Genomic DNA, 20,186 nt, shown 5'->3' on the forward strand with positions numbered 1-20,186 from the left:
CCTCGTAGCAGCAGCTGCTAGAGTGCGATAAGTGCCATAACAGCTATCACCCGGAGTGCCTGGGTCCCAACCACCCGACCAAACCCACCAAGAAGAAAAGAGTCTGGGTATTTATATTGATACACACTTCTGTTCATCCTCTCACTTCTACAGAAGTGCTGCACAATCAATTCCCGACTGAACTTTTTCACACGTTTGTTCATTTAGCACACCTGTCTCAACTTGTCGTCCTTCTTCTCCTTTCAGGTTTGCACAAAATGTGTTTGCTGCAAGAGTTGTGGAGCCACAAAACCTGGAAAGTCCTGGGATGCCCAGTGGTCGCACGACTTCTCCAGGTGTCATGACTGTGCCAAACTGTTTGCTAAAGGTAAGGGACACTCTTCCAACCTAGGAAGAGTGCACATTTATTTTTTGTGATAAATAATAAATTATAAAATATATGTACATTTTAATTGTTTTTCTAATTGGCTTTTTCATTGCACCTGCATTTCATTATTGGTAGCTCCAGTGATGACTTCTCTCCCTTGCCGGTTATCTAAGTGCCGTATCAGATTATTCTGAAGGACATTCAATGGCACATATATCTTATTTTTATATCGTAGTAGGTGGTTAAGGTGACCTTTCTTAGTTGGCAGTGTAAATGTGGAGCAACTGACTAATACACTCCAAAAATAAGTAAGAAAAAATATGCATGTATTGAATTAAATTCTTTATTCAAGCATTAAAAAACCCCACAAATACTGTCAATAAAATAAGAAAAAAAAAAAAAAAAATACAGGCCTAATCAAAATGCATTAAAACAAGATATTATATGCAGCTATTAAACATCATCAACTACCACATTATTATTACCATTATATTACAGCACTATATTACCGAATTTTACATATTGTACCAAGGCACTGCGAGTATTATACACATGCACTATGTTAGTACTATATATAGACACTATCAACAATATACACTAATTACCATATTCCAAATACCATATATCAACATTAAGTATTACACACACTAATACCATAAATTACAATATATTAGAGTACAATATTACACTACAATATTACAGTATCCATATAAACACCAAAATATACACCATTACCACATTATTTCAAGTGTGAGAAGCTCTGTATCTCTCTATGTTCATATGATGACTTCATTTTCAGTCCTACTCACTCTGACTCACTGCGATGTCTTTTCACAGGAAACTTTTGCCCCCTTTGTGATAAGTGCTACGACGACGACGACTTTGACAGCAAGATGATGGAGTGCGGACGCTGTAACCACTGGGTCCACGCAAAGTGCGAAAACTTGACCGGTCAGTTGGAGCCGGAAAATGAACGAAATCAAAATTTCCAAGTCAAGAGGATGTGCCGTCAGTTAGATATAAATGAGTGGTGGAGAAATGTTCAGAGTTAAGCCTAATAGTGAAAGAAAGTTTTTGGACCCCTCCTAAAATGTTTTACTCAATTCTCATTAAATATTTGCCAGAGGTCAAAAACCTTTTTTTCTACCACTGTAGCACATTTAATGATGTATTTCTAAACTTCATAAACAGCTCATTCGCAGGTTTTTACATGTTAACTCATCATAGCACTTTGGAGTCCGTCAAGGTGCTGTGATTGCGAGGACGGGCGGCGCTAACGAGCTGTCACCCTGTGGCCTGTTGTTCAGATGAAATGTACGAGCTGCTATCCAAGCTACCAGACAGCGTGGCCTACACTTGTATCAAATGCACCGAGCGGCACCCGGCCGAGTGGAGGACGGCGCTTGAGCGGGAGCTCCAGGGCTGCGTTCGCCACATCCTCACCGCGCTCCTCAACTCCCGCACGTCATCGCACCTGTTGCGATACAGACAGGTTTGTTTTTTTTTGTTTGTTTTTTTTTGCTTGTTTGCTGTATTTAATTAGATATTGAGGTGTAAGGGGGCCGTCAATGCAATGAGATTTCAATTCAATCTCGTTGCGCACGGCCATTTGTTGGAGCTCCGCAACGCCAGTATTGACTCCTCTCCTCTCTCTCGTCTCCGTGGCAGGCGGTGAAGCCTCCCGAGCTGAATCCGGAGACGGAGGAGAGTCTTCCGTCCCGCCGCTCCCCAGAGGGTCCGGATCCTCCAGTCTTGACAGAAGTCACCCACACGCCTTCCACTGAATTCCCTCCGGACCTCGAGTCCGTGGAGAAGAAGATGAATCAGGGTCATTACAATTCCGTGGTACGTGTGTTTCCTCTCAGCTGCTGACAGTTTATAGACTTTATTGAACTGATCAGAATTTTGTTTTGTTTCTTTTGCCCTTTGGCCGTATGGGTGTGTTTGTGTACTATTCAGAATCAGAATCACAATTCCTTTATTAATTCCAAGGGGAAATTGTTTTTGTTGCGACAACAGCTCCAATTCAAAGTGTCCAAGTTAAAACAAGCATGGAAATGTAAGAAAAAAGAAATATAAAAGATATATAAAAAAAATAATTTAAGTCTATAATAAAAAATAGAAAAACGGCAGCAATAATCAAGAATGTGCGGTATATAGAGTATTACTGTTACTGTTGCTATTACTGATTACTTAAACAATAGTTTGCTTGAGTAATGACGTGGCCCATGGTCTGAATGCCAATGAATTTGGATTTGAATTGATACAGCACTGAACTGCTGTTGCTACATTGATTATTATCTAAGTGCGTTCTTCCATGTTGCTCTGATTTCAGCTGGATTTTAGTGACGACGTTGTGCGAATCATCCAGACGGCCATCAACAGTGACGGCGGCCACCCGGAGAACAGGAAAGCCAACAGCATGGTCAAGTCGTTCTTTATCCGAGTAAGAGCCCAAAGATGTTTTCCTTGTGTCCTGATTGCTGTACGGCAACTAAATGTCTCAAAAACAATTCCTACTGACATTTCACTGGATGTTTCCTATTTTAGCAAATGGACCGAATCTTCCCGTGGTTTAAAGTGAAGGAGTCCAGGTTCTGGGAAAGGAAAAACGTCTCTGCCAAGTGAGTGCATTGCATTGCATCTCGGACACAGGAGTTGCTTTGAGAAAATGATCAAATGCGAGCAAGCCGTTACAGTTACGGACGATATCATAGACTGGTTGCAGATTATTTTGACAGTGTAGGAATGTAAAGTTTATGTCGAAATAATTTGTTTTTGTAAAAACTCTAGCTGTAATCTTGGGCAAAAGGGCCGTTTAAAATCTTCCTAAATCCTGCCATCTGACCCCTTCCACGGAGTTCAGAGAAGATTTCCATAAACTCTGGTCTATAATTATTAGAATGAGGAGTATGATGTGGTTTCTCCGGGTAAGCTGCATCTGAGGGATTCAGGCAGCAGTGACCCAATATCATGAGGAATTCTGGGCTGCTAGGGCTCCAGCGTGCAAATAAAAGTCAAGTTGCACAGCAGGTAATGATGTGAGCACCAGTTTGTATATCCAAAGGCTTCAGTTGTGTGGTTTGCACTCCTTGAATTCATCCACAGCCATGCAGCTGAAAACAAATTTTCTTTTTGGTTTGTTTTTACTGTTGGAGAGGCATTTTTCTTTTTTCTTTATGAGATATCGAGATATTCACAGGCCTTAAATGGTCCCCATTGGGAGCTAAAGCAGCTCATTGGTGAAGCACAATGGATAAGAAATAATGATGGGAGGCCTATTGTATTCACTGATGATGAAAGCACCGGCTGATTTTATTGTAATTCCAGACTTAATTGAAATATCAGTGCGTTAGACATTGGTATTTACAGACAAGGGACGTAGCAAATATGCTCAGATTTTCTGCATGTGAGTTTAAGTATTTTAGCAGTTACCAGGATGAACGTTGGCGTGCACATGCAGCTGCGTACCTCATTGCGTTAAACAGCCATTACTTGGTGCGGAGCCGACTGGCCCATTGTTTAACATAAGATAAAAAAAGGGCTTAAAGCTCAGACTCCTCTTTTTTTCCTCTGCGACTCATTCAGCGATCCAGTGAATGGGTCTGATTTAACTCCCGCTGATTTAAAACCTCGCTCAGTCACACTCACACATTGACTCTCTCGCCCGCTTATATTTACCTCTCAGCTTTCCCAAGCCCATTCATTCTGCCTCTCCTCCGGGCATTGTGGGTGGCAATCCCAGACAGTGTCATGTTTCAGTGGAAGGCTCTTGGATGCATACTTGTGGTCTCGCTCCGGTTCGCGTTCCGTTTTTACATCGGCGCTCTAGGTTCAGGGAACCCCTGACACATTAAGGGTCCTCAGTTTGATGCGTGTCAAGGAAATGCACTGGCATACTAAACACAAGGCTGAGCGTCGCTCCCCGCAGCCTTGTTTGACTTGGCCTCAGAGGCAAAGCTTGTTCAATGTTGTTTTTCCATCTCTGGCATCCACACAACGAACCCTGAGCGAAGGGTTCCCAGATCTTCTGTCGCAACAGATAAGGCGCTCACTGCAGTATTGACAAAGTCATTGTGTCAGGGAGTATTTGAGATGTCTAATTCTGTAAAGAACAATAGAACATTTGTGTTGCATAATCAGTTTAAAGAACAATGGCTGTTTCCACTACCGACCTGCAAATGTGTGTTTTTTTTAATACACACCCTCATGTTACTGTCCTTCTTAGACCCTAAGTGCTGTTCAATTCAATAATAGGTTAAACAATTAATGTTAGAGTACTGTCTTATTTAATTAAAGATTTCCATTCTCACCTTCATTTGTTATAACAAATAATTCATCCATCCATCCATCCATCCATTTTCAATACCCGCTTCTTGCTGAGCTCCAAGCCAGTGTTGTTGGGATCACTCCATAAAAGTACCCCAACTACTGATTACTCTGTAAAAAGTAATCTAATTACTTATTTAACTACTTTGTTTCATAAGTAATCATTTACTAATTACTGATCACTTTATTTAAAAAAAGATAAAGCAACAGTTGCTCAGTGCTTTGGAATGAACTTTATAAAAGTGCAAATTTTGCGATTCCCAATATTGCCTCTGTCCTCTTAACACAAACTGCACATTTCACAGAACAAACTCATGTACAGCACTGGTGCCTTTTGCACAGCCCATATTGTTAAAATAATTTGGAGCACAGTAGTTCAAAGATCTCTACTGTGCAGAGTACTGCTGACTTACTTGTAAACATGGCTTTCAACAATTTATGAGGTTTGACATTGATATGTTTCCTGTGTACAACGAACCACAATATTCTTTGATTTAGACGAGATGAACTCAAAATAATGTTCTTGTTTCCAGCTATGCTGCATGCATGGCTGCATCATCAATCTGCGACATCGTTGTTTTGGGTTTTATTTTTTGTAAATTTCAGACATTTTTGGGATAGTAAGACGTTTTATCTTGCAAAATATTTTGGAAAAGTAACGGAATCGTTACTTGATAAAGTAATTATAATGTCATTACCAGTTTTGACACAGTAATCCCGTTGCATTACTCTGTTACCAAAAAGTAATTTAATTACAGTAGTGGATTACCTAGTAATAGATAACTTGCCAACACTGATCCCAGCTGCCATGACTCATGACCTCTTGAAATAAAATCGTCGGGGCTCCAGTTGTGTTCAGTCGCTGTTTGCGCCGCTCCGGTGTTGATGATTGTTGCGTCTCTCTCTGGATGCCTTTTGCTCCAGCAGTGGGCTTCTTCCAAACGCCGTGCTGCCTCCGTCCTCGGACCACAACTACGCCCAGTGGCAGGAGAGAGAGGAGCTTTCCCGCGCCGAACACTCCCACCTCATGAAAAAGATCATCCCGGCTCCCTGCCCCAAGACCCCCGGCGAGCCAGACTCGCCCGCCTCCCCCTCGCTCCTCCCTTCATCTTTGCCTCAGCCTCCACAATTCATACCCGGTGAGTGAATTTGAAAATTTATGCGCTGTTTTTTTCTTCTTCTTCCTTTTCCCCCCCCCCGACACATCCTGTCACTGTCTGTTTGATGATGTGTCTCTTTCGATCAAGCAGACAGCCCAGAGCGCCCAACCCCAGCAGGAGTCAGTGATAACAGGCAGTGCGTTCTGTGTCTGAAATACGGAGACGAGAACACCAACGTGAGTCAAAAAAAAAAAAAAAAAAAGGCTTGTTGCGTTTAAATCATTGCAGCCGTTGTAACAATGGTGCTTCTTTCAGGACGAGGGAAGGCTGTTGTACATCGGCCAGAACGAGTGGACCCATGTCAACTGCGCGCTGTGGTCTGCAGAGGTGTTTGAGGACGACGACGGCGCCCTGAAGAACGTCCACATGGCGGTCCTCAGAGGAAAGAAACTAGTAAGTCCACCGCAGAGTTCCTTCTCGGTTCCCCCCCGCGTTTGTCTATGTCGGACGGAATCTAACCGCCTCTCGTGCTCCGTGCGCAGCACTGCGAGAGGTGTCAGAAGCCGGGAGCGACCGTCGGCTGCTGCCTCACCTCGTGCACGACGAACTACCACTTCATGTGCGCTCGCCAGTGCCACTGCAGCTTCCTGGAGGACAAGAAGGTTTACTGCCCAAAGCACAAGGAGCTCATCAAGGGAGAGGCAAGCACACCGTTGGTTTTTGTGTAATCTTTAAATGGATGAAAACATAGTTCAAGAACAACTACGTAAAGTCGTTGTTCAAGTTGTACAATGATAGTAATGAATTATTAATAATAGCTGGAATGTTTTACAACTTGTTCTTCGTTGTCTTTTGTCATTGAATTTTGTTTTTTTTTCCTGAATTGTTTTTCTTAAGGTGGTTTCGGGGTTCGAGGTGACCCGCAGGATCCTGGTGGACCTGGAGGGAATTGGTCTCAAAAGAAAGTGGCTGGCAGGGCTGGAGCCTGAAAAAGTCCACATGATGATAGGTAGGTTGATTCCTCAACTTCCTCCCTGCGAAAAGGGACTGAAGGGGAACGGGAAACTCTCAGCTTTTTGGCAGTCTCTTGTGAATGCTGATGTTGACTCTGTCGTTGAAGGTTCCATGACCATCGATTGCTTGGGAATACTGACTGAGCTCTCGGACTGCAAACACAACCTCTTCCCCGTTGGATACCAGTAAGTCTGGATCTCACCGTCTCCTCTTGCCGCCGTGAACGTTTTGTTCTGGAACTTGAAATATGGACGTATTGAGTGAAATGTCATTGTGTCCCTTCTCTCCAGGTGCTCAAGGGTGTACTGGAGTACCTTAGACGCTCGAAAGCGCTGCGTGTACACATGCAGAATTCTAGTTTGTCACCCTCCAGTAGTAAAGTCTGACGCGAAAGCTGTGATGGCTCCTGAGGAGAATCGTACAATTGCACACAGCCCACCTCCCATGACAGGTAACCTCCAGACTCTCTCTCCATTATACTGTTATTAGGGTTTATTGTGACACATTTAAACCATTCATCTGTTTAAAATGTGTGTTTATGTCACTTTCTCTTTATTTATATCCAGACTTTCCTGATCCATTTGAGTGCCTGCGGCGCGCCGACACACTCTCTCCGACCAACACCCCGAAACTGAGAGTTTACACCAGGAACCGACACCCTAGCTACCCCACCTGCCAGCGACCAACTGGCCCAAGGACCATTTCCTCTCCAGGTGCTGAAAGATGTGAAAAAAATAACCTCTTTGTTCTTTGCAGTTAAAACTTTGAACACAGAAGCAAAATCTTAGATTTGTTAATTTATGTATTTCACTTTTTAGGAGCTGCATCACAACCCCAAACTCCAGAGACTGTGACAGCAAGCAACTCCTCGGTGAACATGGGCATGCAGAAAATTGACGCGCGCCGCCACAGTTCCCCTTCTCTTTTCTCCCCTTCCCAACAGTTGAACCGACAGAGGGGTGTCACTTTCCCACCCCAGATATTGTCGCGCCCCTTGACCTCCCCTCCTCCGCTCATTCCCTCTCCGGCGAGAGACCCAGAAAAGTCCAGACACCCCAGTAAAGATTTAGCAAAGGCTCCAATTCAGAAAGACAATGACAAGGGAAGGTTGTTTTCCGCGGACAGGAACAAGCAGCAGTCAGCCAGAGACCAAGGGCAGAGAGACGCTGACAAGGGAAGGGTGTCAAGTCAAGAGCAAGTTTCAAAGGATTCTGAAAAGAACAGATCACCAAGAGAAATTAGCCAAAAAGACTCTGACAAGAATGAAACGTCGGGCCGAGAGCCAGAAAAACGATCATTTCATAAAGACTCAGACGTCAAAGAAACGGAGCGGGGAAGACCTCCCAGCAGAGATCCAGTCAGAGAATCTGAGAGGAGGAGGGAAATCAACAGAGAGTCTGAGAAGGGGAGGCAGACGAGCAGAGACTCCGGCACCAGAGACACGAACAGGACCAAATCATCTTCGCGGGACGCTAGCTATAAAGATTTCGACAAAGCTAGGTCACTTAGCAAAGACACGGGGCAGAGAGACTCTGAGAAACACAGGCGATACAGCCAGGAGACAGAGAAAGCCTCGGGCCAAGGGAAAGACAGAGTGTCTCGCAGAGAATCTGACAAGAGCAGGCCTCCCTCCAGGGACTCCATCAACAGAAGCACAGACAAAAATAAGGACTTAGGCTCAGGTAAAGATCGAAACTCTGGCACCCTGTTGAAGCAGGCTGGAGATGACAACAGGAGCGTCAGACCGGTACCGGCAGGCTCAGGAATGTCCTCCCCCCTTGTGGGTACTGCCGTTCTCACAGGTCAGCAGAGAGGTGGAAGCAGCAAGCCCATAGACAAACATGGAAAAGACCAGGAAGTGACTGGAAACTTGTTACCTCGCCACCGGCCCGCACCCAACGCCCACGGCACCCAATCTAGTGGAAGTTTAACACCAGCTTCTCTAAATAAGGAGTCAGCTTTTGGAAAAAACAGTTCCTCGCAGTCCCCCTTTCAAAAGTCCAGCGCACGGAAGTCCAATGAGCATCCCTCAGGTCCGGCCACCGGTGCTGCCATGAAGCCTCTGTGGCCCTCATGGACACCAGCAGAGGATCACGTTGTCAAGCAAGGCGCCTTGCACCTGGCCTCTCCAGCCGCAGCCCTCGTTGCCAAAGACAAACACTCCAAAGTCAAAACGGCAGGCAGCAGAGAGGTTTCCAAAGATCGTGAAAGGGAAAAGCAGCCTAAAGCGGTTCAGAATAGCAGCAACAAAATCCCCCTCCTCAACAACAACAACACAAAGGCCGGCGGCAGCTCCAACACGCACGCCGCCAACACCAGCTTCCACAACAACAGCAAGGCTCCCGTTCTGGGGAACAGCACCAAAGCCCACGTGAAGGTTCAGGGGGAGAAGCCGGAGAACCAGGGGGTTCCGGACAGGTTGAAGAACAGGGAGAACTACTCCTGCGCTGAAAGGAAGAACAGCTCCAGTCACGACGGCTTGAAGCAGCAGAGCAGTTTGGCCATGGAGAAGGACGTGAGGTCTTCTGCTGAGCCTTTCGCCAAACAAACAGCAAACCAGGTGCTGGTGTCCACCAGAGAGAAGAAGAGGCCAGTTAAACCAATCAGTGAAACTCCAGTCAAGATTGACAGCAAGTCCGACCCGAATGGGACCGGCTCTGTTGGTGGCGAATCTTCCTCCGGCCCCACGACAACTACCTCGACCGTCTCTCCTGCCGGCCAGGAGACACGTTGCTCCGCTCGGCCCGTCCGCTTCTCGCCCTCCATCAGCAGCAGCAGCAGCAGCAGCAGCGACGGCTCCGAGTCGGACTCCCAGAACCAGCTGGACGAGGACGAGCTCGGCAAGAAACACTCCCGCATGGAGCTCCAGGACCACTGCGACCTCCTCAGCCAAGGCACGGAGGACGAAGGCGACGGCCCGGACGACGACGACCAGGACCGGGCCCTGGACGACAAACACCACGAGGACGACAGCGACGGCTCGGGTTCCGCCAAGCGCCGCTACCCTCGGCGCAGCGCCCGGGCTCGCTCCAACATGTTCTTCGGCCTCACGCCGTTCTACGGGGTCCGATCCTACGGCGAGGAGGACCTCCCCTTCTACGGCGGCGCCGACGGAGCCGGAGCCGTCGTCAAGCGGAGGAGCGGCTTCCGCAAGAAGTCGGCGGAGGGCCAAGTGGACGGGGCGGACGACATGAGCACCACCTCCTCGTCGGGGGACAGCGACGAGGACGAGGACGGCGAGATGAAGCCGCGAGGCAAAGACTCGTACTACTACAACTTCACCCGGACCATCATCAATCCGAGCGACGGGCTGCCGTCGATAGAAGGGCTGGACCAGTGTCTGGGCAAAGGGTCCCAGCTCCAGCGCTTCCTCAAGGACGAGGCGCAGCAGCAGCAGAGGGCTCAAGGCAAAGCGGACGAGGACATGCTGAGTTCCCTGTACGTAAAAACGTGCCCGTTTGATTTTGAGAAAATAGCTCTCCGAAGTGTCGGCAGGCATTTTCCGTTAACTCTGTCGTTCTCTCTTGCAGGACTTTGGGCAAGCAGCAAATCGGCCAGCTGGACGGCGTCGACGACGGCTCGGAGAGCGACACCAGCATTTGCACGACCAGCACCACCACCAACACCACAGCCACCTCCTCTTCCACGCAACACAAGAGCGCCCCCAAGAGACGGGGCAGGGACAGGCAAGTCGAGAAGCAGGACGCCCACGACTCCAGCAAGGAGGCCGACGGCGCCAACGATGGCGCTGCGGCCGGCGGCGGTGGCGGCGGCGGCGGCGGCGGCGGCGGCGGCGGCGGCGGCGGCGGCGGCGGCAACGCTCGCGAAGGCAGGAAGAACTCCAAGGAGAACTGCCTTTCGCTCGGCGCCGGGGTTAAGAACCAGCCCCAGAACCAGGACCCGCTGGAGACCCAGCTGTCCCTCAGCACCGACCTGCTCAAGTCCGACTCGGACAACAACAACAGCGACGACTGCGGCAACATCCTGCCCTCGGACATCATGGAGTTCGTCCTCAACACGCCGTCCATGTCCATGCAGGCTCTCGGCCAGCAGACGGAGACGTCCTCGTCGGAGCTGCTCTTGGACGAGAGCTACGTGGACGTCAACCAGCGCAAGGACATGCTGTTCGACGACTTCTCCCAGCCGCTGCCCGCCTCCGAGAGCGGCGGCGTGGTGGAGAGCAGCGTGAGCAGCTCCATGTCCGTGGAGGAGCCGTACCTCCCGCTGGAGCTGCCGTCCGACCTCTCCGTCTTGACCACGCGCAGCCCCACCGTCGGCGCCGGCCAGAATCACACCGGCGGCGGCGGCCTCATGGCCGACTCCTCCGACCGCAACATGCTGGGCTTACCCTCCGACCAGGAGGCGATCGGCGGAGACAAGAGCGGCGACGAGAAGCAGGCCGGGTCCGGCCAGTCGGCGTCGGAAAACCAACACGCGGGAGCGGCCCTGGCCAACAGGGAGGCGCAGGTTGCAGACGGTCACATGACCCCGGAACAGTTCATCCCCGGCTCTGCCATCGGTCAGGTGGTGGAACCGCCGGTAAACCAGGACGTGGGCAGGAGCTCCGCCACCCCCGGTTTGCCAAGTTCTCCGTCCCTGCCGCAGAAGTACCTCCCCGCGTCGGCTGTGGCCGCCGCCGCCGCCAGCGGCAGTCCCAACACCGTCCCCGGCCCGGGACCTTCTCAGCAGACCCAGGTCTCCAGCGCGACCGTCATCAACCCGGGCCCTGACAAGCTCATCGTGGTCAACCAGCAGTTCCAACCTCTCTACGTCCTCCAGACGGTCCCGAACGGCGTGTCCACAGCCCAGCCGATATTCCCAGCTACTGGCAAAGTCCTGGGCACTATGTCTCACCCTTCCCAGATCCACACCTTCACCGGAGCCACTCAGACCAGCTTCCAGACGGGGATCCCCAGCACCACGTCGGGGCTTCTTATCGGACTACCCACTAACCCCCACGACCAGTCGCAGATCCTGGTTTCGGAGGCCGGTCGACCGCAGGAACTGGGCCACAGCGTCGCCATAGTGTCGAGTCCGTCCTCCCTCACCTCGTCGCCCAGCGTACTCGCGTCCGCCCCCAACAAAAAGAGGCCCATCTCTCGTCTCCAGCCCAAAAAGGGCAAGAAGCTGGCCCGCTCTCGCAGCCAACCGACGCTGGCCCCGTCCGAAGTGAACCCTTCCAACATGACCCTCATCAACCTGCCCGCATCTCAGATCGCTGCCAGCATGTCCGGCCAGCCCGGCGGCCTTGTGGAGTTGAGCCCCCTCCCGGCTTCTCAGCGCAAGGTCCCAAATATCATCAAGCGAACAAAGTCCGGCGGGGTCATGTACCTGGATCCCACCACCCTCCTCCAGCCCAGAATCTCCGCTTCCGGTCAGCCGGGAATCCTGGGTCACGATTCCTCCACCCACCTGCTACCCTGCACGGTCTCCGGCCTCAGCCCCAGCCCGTCGGTGCTGAACGTCGTGTCGGTGCCCTCGAGCGCCGCCGGTCTCCTCGCCCCGGGATCGGTTTCCCTCTCGGCTCCCGTGCTGAGCACTGCAGAAATCACCGGGCCGATCAGCAACCTGCTGTTCAAAGCCGGTCCGCACGGCCTGGGCCTGTCCGACCAACCGGTGGTCCTGCAGTCGGCCGGAGGGGCGCCCTTGATGTCGCAGCTCGGCCCCTCCGTGCAGACGTCGTTGGCCAACAGCATCTGCGTGCTGCCCTCGCAGCAGACCATCAGCATGGCCGTGAGCCAGCAGGCGGAGACGGACGGCGCCGGCGGCGTTCAGCTGCAGCGTCACGCTCAGCCCCTCAACAGAGTCCAGCCTGCCGACCTGGCGGCCAACGCCACCGTCACCTTGGCTCCCGATCTGGCGACCCCTCTCAGCCACGCGAAGGGGTGCGTCGTCGGAGTGTTCACGCAAACATCCGGACACTGCCAGAGCAGCAGGACCACGCCCATCTCCAGATCGCCCGAGCAAAGGCGGCGGAACTCGGCGGCGACGGCGGCCGTCTCCTCCCGAGCGGAAAAACACAAGCAGAAAACCAAAAGGAGCAGGCACAGCGCAGACCTGGCCGGCGCGAAGAAGATGAAGGTGTCAGGCGAGGAATATTCCAGCAACCTCGCAAGGCAAGCGCAGGCGAACCCCAGGTAAGGCACTTCCTTTGGCTGCGTGAGAAGTTTCCATCGAGGATATGTGCTCGCTAATTGACTTAAGTCTGGTAAAATTGACTTTGGAGCGAAGATCTGTGAATGTTGCTGTTGCTGCTTGAGTATCAATTAAAGACTAAAGCCAAATTCTTGGTGGAAGGTCTCAGTGGCCAAAGGCTGAAGTGGCATGGACTACCAATTTTTCTTAATTCTATCACTTCAAAAACCTAAGGCGTGCTAATAACCAGCAATGCCATTAATAATAGAAGATGCATCATGCTCACAAAAAACACATTGTTTTATAGTATACAGTGGAATAGTGCCAACTTTAAAATGTCTAATTGATGATGCAAACATTTATTTGTAGCTCGCAATTCAACCGAAAATCCAACTTGGTTTACACAAAAACTATGACAATGAAAGCCTCGTTCCTGTGCCTGGATTTCACTGCCATTAGAGATTTGCAGCAATTTTTTTTCTTGCTTTTTTTTTTTTTTTTTTTAGCTTTAGGCAGTCTGTAAAGAGAGGTCCGACCTCTTTTAGATTCTATTTGTACAGGCACTCATGCAACTGCTCTTTCTCTTTACTGTAGTTACTGTGCTCCATTCAGTGTTGGGCTGCCACTCAGCAGGCACAGCTGCAATGTTACATGGTGATTATTAGACTTGACCTTGATTTCTTCTTTTGCTTAGTATCACGTTTTTTTTTTTTTATCACTAATTAAGTCTAGTTTTAATGTTATTACTTTTTATTAGTAATTTTCAGATTTTTGAAAATAGATTTTTTTTTTTTCAGTCAAATTGATTCTTCCTGTAACTGGATGGTTTTAGTGAGAATAATGTCTGAATCAAAAACACTTTGCTCACCAGTACACGTGTCGCCTTTTTTTTTTCCTAGTAGCTCCAGTGAGCTCAGCCTCCCTGAACCCATGGACATAGGCAAGCCACCTGAGAGGGCAACCAGCAAAAGGTATCAGTCTCCGCCTGTTCTGAATAAAGAGGGAATAGTTTAAAATAATTCAGGCATTGTTCATCCCTGCATTTGGAAAAACAGTGCCAAGAGAATATTACAAAACAATACAAACCTGGAAGCATCTTCATTAGATGATAATGAGTCCTAATGCATAGTACTGCAAAATCAAAGTGCAGTGGGAGTCGCTCTGGTGACATTTAAAAGTGACATCTAGATCATTTTCCAATGTGATCGTTAAAGCAGCCAACTTAAATGAATTCATTGCATGTGTTTTCGTTCTCGTGTCAGCGTCTCAAAACTGTCGGTGACGTTTGTCTCCGTTCTTTGACAGCATTCTCGGGAAAAAGAAGACCGACGGTCCCGCTGTACCGGAAAAAATGTTTGTGAAAGACAAAAGATCTTCTGCCGGGGGAGCCTTGTGTCTTCCTGCAGCCTTACTGCCCGGCCAGGATGGAAGCGGCACCGACACGGGCTTGGACAGCAAACCGAAGAAAGGCATCATCTTTGAGATCTGCAGTGAAGATGGTTTCCACATCCGCAGTGAGAGTATTGAAGGTGAGAGGAAACGAGCGCAGTTCTCACCATAACGAGTTCTATAAAGAGATCTACCCACACTGCTTCAAATTCTCTCCAAACTTTAGGCAGGAATATGGAGGCATATTATTGTTGGATGTGTACGAATCTGTGCAAATGCAAAATGAACCGTCGCTGAGCCATCTGCTCTCCACTGTCCCCTCAACAGAAGCCTGGAAGTCGTTGACCGACAAGGTGCAGGAAGCGCGCTCCAACGCACAGCTGCAGAAGGTGTCTTTCGAAGGTGAAGCCGCCGTTTTTCACATCACACGTCAGAGGTTTCGTTTCGGATGACTTTTATGTTGAAAAATGAACCCGCGTTCCTCGCGCCTGCGGCAGGTGTCAACGGATTGCGGATGCTGGGCATCGTCCACGAGGCCGTGGTCTTCCTGCTGGAGCAGCTCTACGGCTCCAGGCACTGCCGCAGCTACTGCTTCCGCTTCCACAAGCCGGAGGAGAGCGACGAGCCTCCCATCAACCCCCACGGCTCGGCCCGTGCAGAGATCAGTCACAGGTTAGGAGTCGGCATCGTTGGGCCTCCCCCGTTCGCTGTTCTGCTACCTCTGGGGGGCGCTGCGCTTCATCTAACTGCTGTCTTCACCGTCCCTTTGCCGTCCAGGAGGTCCGTGTTCGACATGTTCAACTTCCTGGCCTCCAAACACCGGCAGCCTCCCCAGTACAGGCCGCTAGAGGACGACGATGACGAAGGGCAGCTCAGGACAGCCAGGTCTGTGTTTTTTTTTGTTGTTTTTTTTGCAGCTGCAACATCACGTTACCTTCTTCGGCTAAGCAAAGTCGGACTGTTTCTGAAAAGAAAAGGCTTTTTAGTCACTTTTCCATTTCATGCTGCCTTTGTAGGCGCGCCTCCATGGAGCTGCCGCTGGCTGTGAGGTTCAAACAGCTCAAGGCCACCTCCAGAGAAACCGTCGGAGTCTACAGGTTAGAGCTTGGCTAATTGTTGTCACTGGGAATGAATGAGGCCGGTGAAGAGTTGCACACGGAGGCTTGTTGAGACTTTAGGAGCGCAACCAGTTACCTTTTAGTCAGCCATTTTCAGCTTCTGCTTCTAAGCTTATAATAATTAACAACATTCTTCATTGACACAATATTATTTAGGGCTGTCAAATGATGATCATTTTTAAAATTGTGATTGAGCGCAGAATTTCTATAGTTAACTGAGATTAATCACATTTTGATTTGCATGTTTAAAATTCTTTTATTCTTCCATATTTATGTAAAGCAATTCTTACCAGAGTGTCTTTATTGGGAACCAAATTTTTCCTTTATTTCTTTTGCATTATTTCTTTCAAAACATATAAAATTTTGTTGAATGAAGTTGAACAAGGTAAATTAACATGACCTCTCTCACGAGTCCAAAACGAGCATGTCAGGAGGGTGTCGAGAACACTGTTCTTTTTAAATAGAAACACAAAGAACCACAAGAAAGAAGTCCTAAGCTGAATGAAGCACCTTATGCCATCTGCTCCAAAAACCAACGTGTGGCAACGCACCAGGCTGTCTGTGTATAGGAGAACAGACAAGTGAATAAAAGGGACAAAAAGCTTGTGATTAAAATGCGATTTAAAAAGAATTAGCACGTTATGCCTCGCATTTAATCGCATTGCGATTAAATGCATTAAAGCTAACAGCCAACGATATTAACGTTCTGAATTTATTTTCCATCGCAGGTCACCCATTCACGGTCGCGGTCTGTTCTGCAAGAGAACCATCGAAGCCGGGGAAATGGTCATCGAATACTCGGGGATGGTCGTCCGCTCCGTGCTCACGGACAAGAGGGAGAAATACTACGACGGCAAGGTGAGGAGACACGACCTCCCGAGCCCAAGAAGCTCCACCTTGCAGCTGGAAATCCTCCGCCGGCCTCGGCTCTAACCAGCCCCCCACCCCCTCTCGCCCCTCCCCCTCTTCTCCCCTCTCCGCCCCCCCGCAGGGCATCGGCTGCTACATGTTTCGCATCGACGACTACGAGGTGGTGGACGCCACGGTGCACGGCAACGCCGCCCGCTTCATCAACCACTCCTGCGAGCCCAGCTGCTACTCGCGGGTCGTCACGGTGGACGAGCAGAAACACATCGTCATCCTCGCCGCGCGCCGCATCTACCGCGGCGAGGAGCTCACCTACGACTACAAGTTCCCCATCGAGGACGCCAGCAGCAAGCTGCCGTGCAACTGCGGGGCCAAGAAGTGCCGCAAGTTCCTCAACTGATGTTGGGAACGTGTTATTTCGTTTTTGTTTTTTTTTTCTTTTCCTTTTTCGAGGACTTGCGAGTCTTGGCGCCGGCTCCCCCCGTTCCGCTTCCTGCTTCCTGATGGCGCAGGATCAGAGTCACCGACGGGGCGGCGAGCTCTCACAGCGTGCGCCGTCGCCGGTGCTGGCAGGGCGTTGTGATGAGAGCGGATGTAAGTCATGGTAACGAGGCAGGACAGCCGATTGCGGAGGAGGGCCAGCCGTAGAATATTCCAGCATATTGTGCCTCCTCCTGCGAGCGAAGGTTCGCCCTTCGGAGGTCGTTTGTCAAACAGCTTCAGCCTTTACAACACTGCAATATCAGCTCTGACTTACATCTGGATGACGAGGTTAATCCCCCCCACGTTCATGTATTTTTTTTACATTGGCCCATCCTCCCTGATTTTCTAGAATTACGTTACAGTCCATAAAGGCTGACATGATAAAACAAAAAGGAAAAAAAAAAAACTAAACTAAACAAAAACAAAACAAAAAAAAATATCAAAGACCTTGGTTCCATTTTTACACCAAAGTGCAATTTGTTGAGGGACTCTGAGGAATGATTTTACAACAAAAGAGAAATTAGAACCTTGTTGGAATTTTTTTAAATTATTATTATAATTATTTTTAAATCTCATTGTCAGCTCTTATTGATACGTGTCTTCCTGTCTGAATGTGCCCTGTTGCCTTCATAATCATTGTGATTATCCCCTTTGGCAGGCTTCTTTAAAGGCTCGTGACTGTGTGATTAGAGGCCGTCCGCTCGATTTGCTCTCTTGACAATAGTCAGTCAGAGGTGCATAGGTGGAAACACTAGGGGGAAGCAGTGGGCACACAGAGAGGAAGAGGGAGAGAAATTTGAAATTGAGAAAATAATATTTTTTTTGTTTGTTTGTTTTATTATTTTTGTTACTTGTTATTATTATAATTTTTTTTTTTTTTTTTTTTTTTTTATCAAGGGTGATATCTGAGGCGGATACCATCCGTTGTACCTGAACTGACTTAACATCTGACAGCTTGGTAGCTATGTTGACACGATGTCGATGGGAGTGAGCCACTGGCCTGAGAGAGCGAGGCAGCTAGAGGTTCTGGTGGACTGACAGTCGGGGTGACTGGAGGAAAAAAAAAAAAAAAAAAGACAAACCCTACTGATGTGCTTTAGTAGATGTATTTATGATTCAATTTTTGGCGAGCTGTGATTTAGAGGCAACTGCGTATTGAACCGAATCACAACGACACCACGGACGTGTTTTTATCAAACCATCAGTCATTAAATAAGCTCTGACTTTAATTTAAAAGTAATAATAATACCAGTGTGATACCAATGGCGGCAGAAGCAGAGAGAACCAAACGTCATGTCCTTGAATTAGATTTTCACACAGCTCGTTTTCTTCTCTGCCACTTTTCAGATAAACCAGAACAGTGGAGGACATTTTTCGATTGGAATTGAGTCTTTTAAAGTCTTGTCTAATATCTGTCTTTTTATTGTGGGCAAGGATATATCATGCTTGCTTTAAAAAAAAAAACAACAAAAAAAAAAGACAAACAAAAACAAGAAATGTAAATAATGTATATTTTTCTACAAGAAAAGGCCTAAAAGCACTCATAGTAAATAGCACTTAATGATGGTATTTATATTTTTTAAAAATATTTATTTTATTGCCATTTTTTGTAGGAAATAGAGGTTTACAAACACTAATGCTCAGTCTCCGTGTTTTCTATTCTGCTGCCTTTTTTTTAAAACTATTTTTCTGTTGTTGTTGAAATGTTATTTGTCAGTCTTTCTTTCTTTTTATATTTCTTTCTCTTTATTATTACATTTTTATTTTTTTATTTTTTACAATTTCTTTCTTTCTTTTTAATTTGTAGCCTGAATGTTTTCTTTGATTCCAAAGACTGACACTGGTCTGTGGCTCAGTCCCTGTCAAGTTCAGTCCACCAGTAGCTCTCTTATCTTATCTCGGGCCATTTGGTCAAAAAAAAAAAAAAAAAAAAAAAAGGTGACAGCTTTTCAAATCGTTCCAGTTCTCGCTGGCAGCACAGCAGTTGTTGGAACTGTTTTTTATGCACTTGAGAGAGTTTAGATTGTTGATCCATATAGCAGATAAATCCTCTCTCCAGCCTTATTGTCTCTACGCCACATCGCACCAAGAATCCAGTCCACCCAAAGGTCCTATCGCGACAATTTTTCGTTCCTTTCTTTTTGTCACTAACCCGCTATCAGCCGAGCGGCTTCCGTAGCCGCGCGGCGGCCCCTGGAAGTCCTCTTTCGTTTTGAATTGTTGTGTCCCTCTGTGGACTGTGTCGACAATAAGAGATGCCTTTGTTGTAATGCTCCCAACAGCATTCACGCGTCACACTGGGAGCCATTGACCAGTGTCAAGAAACCTTCTTCTTTTTCTCTCATTCAGTCTCGTCGTGGTTTGCCTTAGTTGTGAATGAGCGCTCGCCTTCGCGTCCGATCAGACTGTTTCCCGATCCGCCTCCACCGTGCGACTGAGCTCCACCGCTTAAGTGATCTTTTCAATCCACTTATCAACGTTTCTTTCGCCGACTTCATCATCGCCCAATAGGCTTGTTGGTCGCTGCCGCGCTGCCATCTGAAAACGACGACGAAGACGACGACGACGACGACGACGACGACAAACAACGGTGACCCGCTCGCGTTTGCACTTTAGCTGTGACACAGGCACTGAACAGACACAAACACAACAGCAACAACCCGCCAACTCTCTCTTCAGACAGATAATGCAACTCCAATGCCGAAGCCCAGAACAGTCAGTGAGTGCAGGACGCCGTTTGCTCGTCTAAGACCGGTTCCGATGACACCCCCCCCCCCCCCCCGTGGAAAGGGCCGTTTGAGGCTTTTGCAAAGTGCACTTGACTCTCTTGTATTTTTGTTTGTTTGTTTTTACCTGCGTCAAAGTGAAGGCAGGGACCCCCACCCCACCCCGTCAAACTTCTGACTGACAGGTGAGCCTCACGGTTACGCGGCTGCTCCTCGGCTCGACCGGCCCCGCTGGGTTCCTGCTGCTAAATGGTCAACGATGAATGTATCCTCTTCCTCCGCGTCATCGAAAGCGATGGCGGCGTTTCCGTTTTTCAGCTCCGATCATTAACAACGGCGGTAAAACGCATATATTAGGCCCGTAAGACACAAGACCACACGCGCTCCGCCCGCACACAGGGCGGCAGTCTCGGCACCAGGGAACTGGTTCTCACTGGTTTAGCTCAACACTTTTACGCAAAAGCGTCGGTGGCGGCAACGTTTACCGACGCCAAGGGCTCTGTCTAGGACTCACTTCGCAAAGATCCACTTCCAGCTTGGGTTTTTTTTTCTTTCTTCTTCCTCTTTTGGTTTTTCCGTTTTCCCTTCGGAGGGTTTGGTGAACGGTCGCTCGCAAGTTTCACGGTTCTAAATGGAAACGAAACGGTCTCTTGTTGTT

The 20,186-nt window shown here is 48.6% G+C and overlaps 1 protein-coding gene across 1 annotated transcript in view; it reads left to right on the forward strand.

The window, feature by feature from the left end:
• Positions 1 to 18,308, forward strand: part of kmt2a (lysine (K)-specific methyltransferase 2A) — a 36,385-nt gene extending 18,077 nt beyond the window's left edge. The window contains 25 exon segments of the mRNA XM_076036027.1: positions 9 to 107; positions 247 to 367; positions 1,205 to 1,318; positions 1,675 to 1,859; positions 2,036 to 2,212; positions 2,703 to 2,813; positions 2,918 to 2,991; positions 5,621 to 5,835; positions 5,947 to 6,032; positions 6,112 to 6,249; positions 6,339 to 6,497; positions 6,694 to 6,805; positions 6,917 to 6,995; positions 7,101 to 7,261; positions 7,377 to 7,523; positions 7,629 to 10,248; positions 10,341 to 12,947; positions 13,845 to 13,916; positions 14,251 to 14,474; positions 14,662 to 14,736; positions 14,832 to 15,006; positions 15,112 to 15,219; positions 15,351 to 15,431; positions 16,181 to 16,310; positions 16,444 to 18,308. Of these exon segments, the coding sequence (XP_075892142.1) occupies positions 9 to 107; positions 247 to 367; positions 1,205 to 1,318; positions 1,675 to 1,859; positions 2,036 to 2,212; positions 2,703 to 2,813; positions 2,918 to 2,991; positions 5,621 to 5,835; positions 5,947 to 6,032; positions 6,112 to 6,249; positions 6,339 to 6,497; positions 6,694 to 6,805; positions 6,917 to 6,995; positions 7,101 to 7,261; positions 7,377 to 7,523; positions 7,629 to 10,248; positions 10,341 to 12,947; positions 13,845 to 13,916; positions 14,251 to 14,474; positions 14,662 to 14,736; positions 14,832 to 15,006; positions 15,112 to 15,219; positions 15,351 to 15,431; positions 16,181 to 16,310; positions 16,444 to 16,719 (8,346 nt within the window). The 3' untranslated portion in view covers positions 16,720 to 18,308.
• The last annotated feature ends 1,878 nt before the right edge of the window (positions 18,309 to 20,186 follow it).

Source organism: Nelusetta ayraudi, unplaced genomic scaffold, assembly GCF_046127955.1.
Source record: "Nelusetta ayraudi isolate G7.1 ecotype Tasmania unplaced genomic scaffold, CSIRO-AGI_Nayr_v1 ptg000048l, whole genome shotgun sequence".
NCBI classification, from domain to species: Eukaryota; Metazoa; Chordata; class Actinopteri; order Tetraodontiformes; family Monacanthidae; genus Nelusetta; species Nelusetta ayraudi.